General features: G+C 43.2%; 1 protein-coding gene across 2 annotated transcripts in view; it reads right to left on the bottom strand.

Moving 5' to 3' along the window:
- Positions 1 to 236: 236 nt before the first annotated feature.
- Positions 237 to 11,555, bottom strand: part of LOC106596795 (E3 ubiquitin-protein ligase MYLIP-A) — a 36,672-nt gene continuing 25,353 nt past the window's right edge. Inside the window, exons 5-8 of one of the 2 annotated variants that reach the window (XM_045696875.1) lie at positions 7,176 to 7,340; positions 6,962 to 7,075; positions 6,000 to 6,396; positions 237 to 2,381 (exon numbers count right to left, since the gene is read on the bottom strand). In XM_045696875.1, the coding sequence (XP_045552831.1) occupies positions 2,199 to 2,381; positions 6,000 to 6,396; positions 6,962 to 7,075; positions 7,176 to 7,340 (859 nt within the window). In that variant the 3' untranslated portion in view covers positions 237 to 2,198. The remainder of the gene's footprint in view (positions 2,382 to 5,999; positions 6,397 to 6,961; positions 7,076 to 7,175; positions 7,341 to 11,555) is intronic. The other variant, XM_045696876.1, reaches the window with a different exon arrangement.

Genomic DNA, 11,555 nt, shown 5'->3' with positions numbered 1-11,555 from the left:
TCTTCCCCTTATGACAAAAACATAACTGGCCTTGTTCAAGGGGTCTCTGAGCAAAATACACTTTCACAATTGCCCCCAGTGTCCCCTAATCATCATTGGAAGTTGTCACTCAGATATCTGTCTTCAGGTTATCAGTAACAGCATTGCTCAGTGCAAACGCAACGCCATTAGGATCTCTATGACATCTTGAGACTAGTCCACAACTGATAGAAAATGCTCACAAATGAAACATTAAGTACAAAAAAAATATTTTATTCATACTTGAAAATAAATATGAAAGCTTGGTTTAATTTCAACTCATTAAAACATAGCTTTAAATACAGAACCTTAACTAAAGAAATCTTTGATCAACAAATTAAAATCCATTGTTCAGGTATATAGTGTAAATAGCTATTTTTTTAAATGAAGCGCTTTGGTAGAAAATTCTTCTCCATTTCATTTAACCCTTATTTTACCAGTTAAGTTGACTGAGAACATTTTCTCATTTATAGCAACGACCTGGGGAATAGTTACAGGGGAAAGGAGGGGGATGAATGAGCCAATTGTAAGCTGGGGATGATTAGGTGGCCATGATGGTATGAGGGCCAGATTGGGAATTTAGCCAGGACACCAGGGTTAACACCCCTACTCTTACGATAAGTGCCATGGGATCTTTAGTGACCTCAGAGTCAGGACACCCGTTTAACGTCCCATCCGAAAGACGACACGCTACACAGGGCACTGTCCCCAAACACTGTCCTGGGTCATTGGGATATTTGTTTTTAGAGCAGAGGAAAGGGTGCCTCCTACTGGCCCTCCAACACCACTTCCAGCAGCATCCAGGGACAAACCATGCTTAGATTCTGAGCAAGCCAGCAGTGGGATACCGGGTGGTATGAGAAGCAATAATGTGACTTCTGTAGACTGGTACATTTTTTGAACTCGCTGCAGATCAGAAGATTAATTGAGTAACTCATCTGTGGAAGACAGTGGGAACATCCATCCCAACTGACACCCTATTCCCTATAGAGTGCACTACTTCATTACAGCCCTACGGGCCCTGATAAAAAATAAAATAAAGACTATTTAACTGGTCTGGTACACTCTTCTAGTCTAATGTAATGACTATTTCAACACTATGGTCAGAGACATCACATTTTGCTGATATACCGTTTGTATATGGCAGAGATAAAGATATCAAAGTACAATGGAGTGTAAAGTATACATATATTGAACAAAAAGCTTATTTCTCTCAAATTGTGCACAAATTTGTTAACATCCCTGTTAGTGAGCATTTCCCCTATGTCAAGATAATCAAGAAGCTGATTAAACAGCACAATCATTACACAGGTGCACCTTGTGCTGGGGACAATAAAAGATCGCTCTCAAATGTGCAGTTGTCACACAACACAATGCCATAGATGTCTCAAGTTGAGGGAGCGTGCAATTGGCATGCTGACTGCAGGAATGTCCACCAGAGCTGTTGCCAGAGAAATTCATGTTCAGAATGCTACTGTATGCAGTCATATAGCACCTCATGCAGTAGCACACTACTACTACTACTACACCAATACTGCAGTACTACTACACTACTGGTATACTACCCCTGGTATACAACTACTACAGCACTACTACTGGTATACTACTACTGGTATACTACTACAGCACTACCCCTGGTATACAACTACTACAGCACTACCCCTGGTATACAACTACTGCAGTACTACTGGTATACTACCCCTGGTATACTACCCCTGGTATACTACCCCTGGTATACGAACCCTGGTATACGACCCCTGGTATACTACCCCTGGTATATTCCTACTGCAGCACTACCCCTGGTATACAACTACTGGTATACTACTACAGCACTACCCCTGGTATACAACTACTGCAGCACTACTACTGGTATACAACTAGTGCAGCACTGCTACTGGTATACTACTACTGGTATACTACTACAGCACTACTCCTGGTATACAACTACTACAGCACTACCCCTGGTATATAACTACTGCAGCACTATCCCTGGTATACAACTACTACAGCACTACCCCTGGTATACAACTACTGCAGCACTACTACTGGTATACTACTACAGTAATACTACTGTATGCAGTCATATATAGGAAGTAGGAGGGAATAAACAGGAAATCCAAAACATTGAGAAAAACCTGGGAATGATAAGCCAAATTTTCCCACCCTAACTGGTAGTAAATCTATGTGTGACAGATCTTGTCTGTGCTGGTGTAGAACTCTCTAGAGGAACAGAGTTGAGTGGCCAGGTCTCTGGGAATATTGAAGGGGGCAGCACTGCTCACTGCCAGGGACAGCAGGTTGGCACAGGTGGGCAGGTAGATGTGCTGGACATGGTCCACCTCTGACCGACACACCGGGCACACCTGAAGGGAAGAGATCAAAAGATTTGATTAGAATATAATATGCTAATCTAACATTAAAACACTGTATATATGTGACTTGTGCGGAATCAAACAGACTATTGTTAAGATACAGTCCTATAGATCTGGATGAACTAGTCTATATAATCTTGGATTAACGTTGTCCACAGAGTAGCTGACAGTACTGCCCTACAGGCATTTAACCTACGACCTACAGGCTACAGAAGGTTCAGGACAGCCAATAAACCATGGGAAGAAGGGTAACTATAGATTCTGCAAACATTCCTCCCGTCTACCATACCCCTCCTCACCAAACAGTTCACTTCATTTGCTTAAAAAGGGAATAACAGTAGCAGCTCTTTTCATGAACTGCCAACCACCCTGACCTCTCTAAAAGGTTAACTTGGAGCTTCAAAGTTCATTCAGCACAGTGGAAGATACTTAAAGCACTAGAACATGGAGTTATGGTGTAACAGGGACTAGTGTTTAGTGCTGCCACCCCTGGAACACATAAAACCCATGGAGGCTGCGGTTCAAACCCCGACTGAGTCACATTCCATTCTGTCCTTCTCCTCCATTTCAATCACTTCTTCACTGTATCTATCAATACAGACTACAAAATACATCAACAATTATATACTGTACACACACAACCGGTCAAAAGTTTTAGAACACCTACTCATTCAAGGGTTTTTCTTTATTTTTTACTATTTTCTACATTGTAGAATAATAGTGACTCCATCAAAACTATGAAATAACACATATGGAATCACGTAGTAACCAAAAAAGTGTTAAACAAATCAAAATATAAAAAAGGGTGTATTCTTCAAATACACCCTTTGCCTTGATTACAGTTTTGCACACTCTTGGTATTCTCTCAACCAGCTTCATGAGGTAGTCACCTGGAATGCATTTCAATTAACAGGTGTGCCTTCTTAAAAGTTAATTTGTGGAATTTCTTTCCTTCATAATGCGTTTCAGTCACTCAGTTGTGTTGTGACAAGGTAGGGGTGGTATACAGAAGATAGCCCCATTTGGTAAAAGACCAAGTCAATATTATGGCAAGAACAGCTCAAATAAGCAAAGAGAAACGACAGTCCATCATTACTTTAACCCTTGTGTAGTCTTAACATTCTGTATACTCCCCTTGTCCTAAGAGTAAAAAAAAAAACTAAAATAAAGCAGCTTAATTGAATTTTAAACCCTAAATGTGTTTTGCTTGAAGAAACAACCTGTCATTCATCACAAACTTTGTGAATATCTGTTTTTGTTTATATATACACTTATGGACTGTACAATGAGTAATTCAACTAGAAAATACTAGTCTTCTCCCATTTTTTTAACCATTGCCCCCACCCACAAGGTGTAGAAACAACAATAAATAAGAATAAAATAAGATAGATACAAAACAAAAACGTGAAGAACATAAATCAATCAACTCTAATTAGCACATGTAGGACAGTATGCAAGTGTGTGTGCATGGACTTTACAGGTGTATTTCTCACATGTGCAGCACATAGTATTTGTTTACAGTCCTTCTTTGGGGGCAGAATTGGCATCTCCTTAACTTGCCACAAGCACTACAAAGGCTGCTGTGTGGGGGAGGCACTCCTACTTTGAATGTGTGGGGTTACAAGTGCATGTTCCTCGCACACGTCTTGCAGGTCTTGACTCACGGTTATCAAATCGTAGCATTCTTGAGAAAGTGTGAAAGACTTTCAGTGGCATCGTGGCACGAAAAAAAAAAAAAATGATAATAATATATATTTTTTAATTGCCCATGATACATGGTGCTCTGGGTTGTATTCTTCTCCATCTTCTTCTTCAGATACCACCTCCTCTTCTAAATCATTGTTCTCTTGTTCCTCCTGGACATCTGAAAAAATCTGATCCATGACCTGTTGGTCACTGAAACGTGCACTCATGGCTTCAGCAAAGAGAGAACTGGGGGGAACTGTCATGTGTAGCACCTTTATAGCCTCTGACTGCATTCCCCATTAGTAAACAATGCTTTCAAGAAATGTTTATTTTGTCTGAAATGGTTTTTATTTTGACTGTGAACTTGAGTCATGTGTGGGGTCGTGGAGGGGAGATGCTGCACATGCACAAGAAAGTTTTAGTTTTGTCTGAGTTCAATCAGTAGCACATAATCTCAATTTCTCATTGTGTGTGTGTGTGTGTGTGTGTGTGCGTGCGTGCGTGTGTGCGTGCGTGTCTTCGTGGTTTTTGTGGTGTGTAAATGATTTTATAACTGCCAGGTCAAAAATGACCCTAAGACAATCTTTGTACCCTGGTGGTGTACAGCTTTCATGGAAATATGAACAAAGGCGATGTTTCACTTTTTCTAATGTTGGAGTCACTCTAGGAAAAGTCATACAATTTCAAATTGAAAAAATATAATTTAGGGGGTTCTCTCTGCTGTTAAACATAGTGGTGGGTCATTTTCTACCCTTAAGACAACAAAAGTTAAGACATGAAGGTCAGTCAATACGGAAAATGTAAATAACTTTGAACGTTTCTTCAAGTGCAGTTGCAAAAACCATCAAGTGTTGTGATGAAACTGGCTCTCATGAGGACCGCCACAGGAAAGGAAGACCCAGAGTTACCTCTGCTGCAGAGGATAACTTCATTAGAGTTACCAGCCTCAGAAATTGCTGCCCAAATAAATGCTACAGAGTTCAAGTAACAGACACATCAACATCAACTGTTCAGAGGAGACTGTGTGAATCAGGCCTTCATGGTCGAATTGCTGCAAAGAAACCATTACTAAAGCACACCAATAAGAAGAAAACTTGCTTGGGCCAAGAAACACAAGCAATGGACATTAGACCGGTGGAAATCTGTCCTTTGGTCTGGAGTCCAAATAAGAGATTTTTGGTTCCAACCGCCGTGTCTTTGTGAGACGCAGAGTAGGTGAACGGATGATCTCCGCATGTGTGGTTCCCACCGTGAAGCATGGAGGAGGTGGTGTGATGGTGCTTTGCTGGTGACACTGTTGGCGATTTATTTAGAATTCAAGGCACACTTAACCAGCATGGCTACCACAGCATTCTGCAGTGTTACGCCTTCCCATCTGGTTTGCGCTTAGTGGGACTATCATTTGTTTTTCAACAGGACAATGACCCAACACCTCCAGGCTGTGTAAGGGCTATTTGACCAAGAAGGAGAGTGATGGAGTGCTGCATCAGTTGATCTGGCCTCCAAAATCACACGATCTCAACCAAATTGAGATAGTTTGGGATGAGTCAGACCGCAGTGTGAAAGAAAAGCAGCCTACAAGTGCTCAGAGTGTGTGGGAACTGCTTCAAGACTGTTGGAAAAGCATTCCAGGTTAAGCTGGTTGAGAGAATGCCAAGAGTGTGCAAAGCTGTCATCAAGGCAAAGGGTGACTATTTGAAGAATCTCAAATATAAAATATTTAGATTTGTTTAATACTTTTTTGGTTACTCCATGATTCCATATGTGTTATTTCATAGTTTTGATGGTTTCACTCTTAAGTAGAAATGTAAAAAACAGTAAAAATAAAGAAAAACCCTTGAATGAGTAAGTGTTCTAAAACTTTGGACCGGTAGTGAGTGAGTATGTATATATACTTATTTTAAACCATGGCGTTATGGTTACCTCTAGCTGGACGGCACAGTTGTGGCAGCACACCATGTGTCCACAGGGGCAGAAGGCAGCGTCCATCTCCTCTTCACAGCACAGCATACACAGCAGAGCATCCTGGAGCTGCTGCAGCTTCTCCTCCAGAACCCGGCTCCTCTGGCACTCCTCACAGCCTCCTTCCCCCACCCCAGGGGACCGCGACGGGCTCCGCTCGCCGGACACACAGTCCCCTCCCATGCCGGCGTTGTAGAGCGCCCTGCGACAGTGGTCGTAGACCTCCTTGGAGGTGCGTCGGATGTCGAAGACATACTTTTTGCCCAGGTCGATGTTCTCGTTGAGGAAGAGAGACGCCAGGTGACCCTTGAAGTCACGGCTGTACTGCATCATCACGTCATTCGTCACCGTGTCACACCTGAAGGACAAGTAAGATCACAGTTATTGACCAAAAACACTAAAATCAATATTATAAAATGTTATTACACTGTGAAACTGGAATGACTCCACATGTACACTAAAACTAAACTAAACTCATGGAAATTGTCAGAAAATGTACAACATATATTGTGCTGCATACTATCATTTCTTACTGTACATTGGCTCACAGCAGAGATGTGTTTACAAGAGGAAAATGTCACCCTGTGTGAGCATGTTGTTGGTACGTAAGCCATGCTACATGGTTGGTGGTTGCTGACCTGAAGAAGGCATGTTGTTGGTATGTAAGCCATGCGACATGGTTGGTGGTTGCTGACCTGTAGAAGGCATGTTGTTGGTATGTAAGCCATGCTACATGGTTGGTGGTTGCTGACCTGTAGAAGGCATGTTGTTGGTATGTAAGCCATGCTACATGGTTGGTGGTTGCTGACCTGAAGAAGGCATGTTGTTGGTATGTAAGCCATGCTACATGGTTGGTGGTTGCTGACCTGAAGAAGGCATGTTGTTGGTGTGTAAGCCATGCTACATGGTTGGTGGTTGCTGACCTGTAGAAGGCATGTTGTTGGTGTGTAAGCCATGCTACATGGTTGGTGGTTGCTGACCTGTAGAAGGCATGTTGTTGGTGTGTAAGCCATGCTACATGGTTGGTGGTTGCTGACCTGTAGAAGGCATGTTGTTGGTATGTAAGCCATGCTACATGGTTGCTGACCTGTAGAAGGCATGTTGTTGGTATGTAAGCCATGCTACATGGTTGCTGACCTGTAGAAGGCGTGGGTCTCTGTGATGGCCCGGTACAGGCCGCTGGCAGCTCTGGTGCTTGTCATCTTAAACAGCAGGACCACATCCTCACCACTGTCCTTAGTGATGGTCATGCACACATTCTTCCCTGACTGGGTGGCCATCTGGATGATGGGATAAATGATCCTAGAACAGAGGACAGAGAGTCATTGTAGGCTCTATATAACTTAATATCTAATGTCCAACAGGAGAGCATTGCCTTGTGTGTCTAGACCTGTAGACAGAACGACATAATCACATATTAACGGTGTCTACGCTAACAGAAGTATGCTGCCTTGAGTTTGTATAACCGGTCAGTGTTATATTGTCAACTTTGCTACATCTGTATACAACAACTGCACAGTAGAAAAAGACAGGCAGCCGACCTCAACTTTAGTTTTTAGTTTTTTTCAGTGCATCAACAAATAACATGTTTTGCATAAAGCACAGTCAGGTTAGTTAAGTGAATATACCTGTTGGTGGGGGGGAAGTCAGGTTAGTTTAGTGAATATACATGTTGGTGGGGGGGAAGTCAGGTTAGTTTAGTGAATATACCTGTTGGTGGGACTGAAGTCAGGTTAGTTTAGTGAATATACCTGTTGGTGGGGCTGAAGTCAGGTTAGTTTAGTGAATATACCTGTTGGTGGGGGGGAAGTCAGGTTAGTTTAGTGAATATACCTGTTGGTGGGACTGAAGTCAGGTTAGTTTAGTGAATATACCTGTTGGTGGGGCTGAAGTCAGGTTAGTTTAGTGAATATACCTGTTGGTGGGGGGGAAGTCAGGTTAGTTTAGTGAATATACCTGTTGGTGCAGGGGAAGTCAGGTTAGTTTAGTGAATATACCTGTTGGTGGGGGGGAAGTCAGGTTAGTTTAGTGAATATACCTGTTGGTGGGGCTGAAGTCAGGTTAGTTTAGTGAATATACCTGTTGGTGGGGGTGAAGTCAGGTTAGTTTAGTGAATATACCTGTTGGTGGGGGGGAAGTCAGGTTAGTTTAGTGAATATACCTGTTGGTGGGGCTGAAGTCAGGTTAGTTTAGTGAATATACCTGTTGGTGGGGGGGGAAGTCAGGTTAGTTTAGTGAATATACCTGTTGGTGGGGGTGAAGTCAGGTTAGTTTAGTGAATATACCTGTTGGTGGGGGGTGAAGTCAGGTTAGTTTAGTGAATATACCTGTTGGTGGGGCTGAAGTCAGGTTAGTTTAGTGAATATACCTGTTGGTGGGGCTGAAGTCAGGTTAGTTTAGTGAATATACCTGTTGGTGGGGGGGAAGTCAGGTTAGTTTAGTGAATTTACCTGTTGGTGGGGGTGAAGTCAGGTTAGTTTAGTGAATATACCTGTTGGTGGGGCTGAAGTCAGGTTAGTTTAGTGAATCTACCTGTTGGTGGGGGGGAAGTCAGGTTAGTTTAGTGAATCTACCTGTTGGTGGGGGGTAAGTCAGGTTAGTTTAGTGAATATACCTGTTGGTGGGGCTGAAGTCAGGTTAGTTTAGTGAATATACCTGTTGGTGGGGGGGAAGTCAGGTTAGTTTAGTGAATATACCTGTTGGTGGGGGTGAAGTCAGGTTAGTTTAGTGAATATACCTGTTGGTGGGGGTGAAGTCAGGTTAGTTTAGTGAATATACCTGTTGGTGGGGCTGAAGTCAGGTTAGTTTAGTGAATATACCTGTTGGTGGGGCTGAAGTCAGGTTAGTTTAGTGAATATACCTGTTGGTGGGGGGGAAGTCAGGTTAGTTTAGTGAATTTACCTGTTGGTGGGGGTGAAGTCAGGTTAGTTTAGTGAATATACCTGTTGGTGGGGGTGAAGTCAGGTTAGTTTAGTGAATATACCTGTTGGTGGAGCTGAAGTCAGGTTAGTTTAGTGAATCTACCTGTTGGTGGGGGGGGAAGTCAGGTTAGTTTAGTGAATCTACCTGTTGGTGGGGGGGAAGTCAGGTTAGTTTAGTGAATATACCTGTTGGTGGGGCTGAAGTCAGGTTAGTTTAGTGAATATACCTGTTGGTGGGGGGGAAGTCAGGTTAGTTTAGTGAATATACCTGTTGGTGGGGGGGAAGTCAGGTTAGTTTAGTGAATATACCTGTTGGTGGGGCTGAAGTCAGGTTAGTTTAGTGAATATACCTGTTGGTGGGGGTGATGTCAGGTTAGTTTAGTGAATATACCTGTTGGTGGGAGGGAAGTCAGGTTAGTTTAGTGAATATACCTGTTGGTGGGGGTGAAGTCAGGTTAGTTTAGTGAATATACCTGTTGGTGGGGGTGAAGTCAGGTTAGTTTAGTGAATATACCTGTTGGTGGGGGTGAAGTCAGGTTAGTTTAGTGAATATACCTGTTGGTGGGGCTGAAGTCAGGTTAGTTTAGTGAATATACCTGTTGGTGGGGCTGAAGTCAGGTTAGTTTAGTGAATATACCTGTTGGTGGGGGGGAAGTCAGGTTAGTTTAGTGAATTTACCTGTTGGTGGGGGTGAAGTCAGGTTAGTTTAGTGAATATACCTGTTGGTGGGGCTGAAGTCAGGTTAGTTTAGTGAATCTACCTGTTGGTGGGGGGGGAAGTCAGGTTAGTTTAGTGAATCTACCTGTTGGTGGGGGGGTAAGTCAGGTTAGTTTAGTGAATATACCTGTTGGTGGGGCTGAAGTCAGGTTAGTTTAGTGAATATACCTGTTGGTGGGGGGGAAGTCAGGTTAGTTTAGTGAATATACCTGTTGGTGGGGGTGAAGTCAGGTTAGTTTAGTGAATATACCTGTTGGTGGGGGTGAAGTCAGGTTAGTTTAGTGAATATACCTGTTGGTGGGGCTGAAGTCAGGTTAGTTTAGTGAATATACCTGTTGGTGGGGCTGAAGTCAGGTTAGTTTAGTGAATATACCTGTTGGTGGGGGGGAAGTCAGGTTAGTTTAGTGAATTTACCTGTTGGTGGGGGTGAAGTCAGGTTAGTTTAGTGAATATACCTGTTGGTGGAGCTGAAGTCAGGTTAGTTTAGTGAATCTACCTGTTGGTGGGGGGGAAGTCAGGTTAGTTTAGTGAATCTACCTGTTGGTGGGGGGGAAGTCAGGTTAGTTTAGTGAATATACCTGTTGGTGGGGCTGAAGTCAGGTTAGTTTAGTGAATATACCTGTTGGTGGGGGGGGAAGTCAGGTTAGTTTAGTGAATATACCTGTTGGTGGGGGGGGAAGTCAGGTTAGTTTAGTGAATATACCTGTTGGTGGGGCTGAAGTCAGGTTAGTTTAGTGAATATACCTGTTGGTGGGGGTGATGTCAGGTTAGTTTAGTGAATATACCTGTTGGTGGGGGGGAAGTCAGGTTAGTTTAGTGAATATACCTGTTGGTGGGGGTGAAGTCAGGTTAGTTTAGTGAATATACCTGTTGGTGGGGGTGAAGTCAGGTTAGTTTAGTGAATATACCTGTTGGTGGGGGTGAAGTCAGGTTAGTTTAGTGAATATACCTGTTGGTGGGGCTGAAGTCAGGTTAGTTTAGTGAATATACCTGTTGGTGGGGCTGAAGTCAGGTTAGTTTAGTGAATATACCTGTTGGTGGGGGGGAAGTCAGGTTAGTTTAGTGAATCTACCTGTTGGTGGGGGTGAAGTCAGGTTAGTTTAGTGAATCTACCTGTTGGTGGGGCTGAAGTCAGGTTAGTTTAGTGAATCTACCTGTTGGTGGGGGGGGAAGTCAGATTAGTTTAGTGAATCTACCTGTTGGTGGGGGGGAAGTCAGGTTAGTTTAGTGAATATACCTGTTGGTGGGGCTGAAGTCAGGTTAGTTTAGTGAATATACCTGTTGGTGGGGGGGAAGTCAGGTTAGTTTAGTGAATATACCTGTTGGTGGGGGGGGAAGTCAGGTTAGTTTAGTGAATATACCTGTTGGTGGGGCTGAAGTCAGGTTAGTTTAGTGAATATACCTGTTGGTGGGGGTGATGTCAGGTTAGTTTAGTGAATATACCTGTTGGTGGGGGGGAAGTCAGGTTAGTTTAGTGAATATACCTGTTGGTGGGGGGGAAGTCAGGTTAGTTTAGTGAATATACCTGTTGGTGGGGGTGAAGTCAGGTTAGTTTAGTGAATATACCTGTTGGTGCAGGGGAAGTCAGGTTAGTTTAGTGAATATACCTGTTGGTGGGGGGGGAAGTCAGGTTAGTTTAGTGAATATACCTGTTGGTGGGGCTGAAGTCAGGTTAGTTTAGTGAATATACCTGTTGGTGGGGGTGAAGTCAGGTTAGTTTAGTGAATATACCTGTTGATGGGGGGTAAGTCAGGTTAGTTTAGTGAATATACCTGTTGGTGGGGCTGAAGTCAGGTTAGTTTAGTGAATATACCTGTTGGTGGGGGTGAAGTCAGGTTAGTTTAGTGAATATACCTGTTGGTGGGGGTGAAGTCAGGTT

Source organism: Salmo salar, chromosome ssa02 (assembly GCF_905237065.1).
Source record: "Salmo salar chromosome ssa02, Ssal_v3.1, whole genome shotgun sequence".
Classification (NCBI taxonomy): domain Eukaryota; kingdom Metazoa; phylum Chordata; class Actinopteri; order Salmoniformes; family Salmonidae; genus Salmo; species Salmo salar.
The sequence above is the reverse complement of the archived record's forward strand: the minus strand, read 5'-3'. Positions and strand labels throughout refer to the sequence as shown.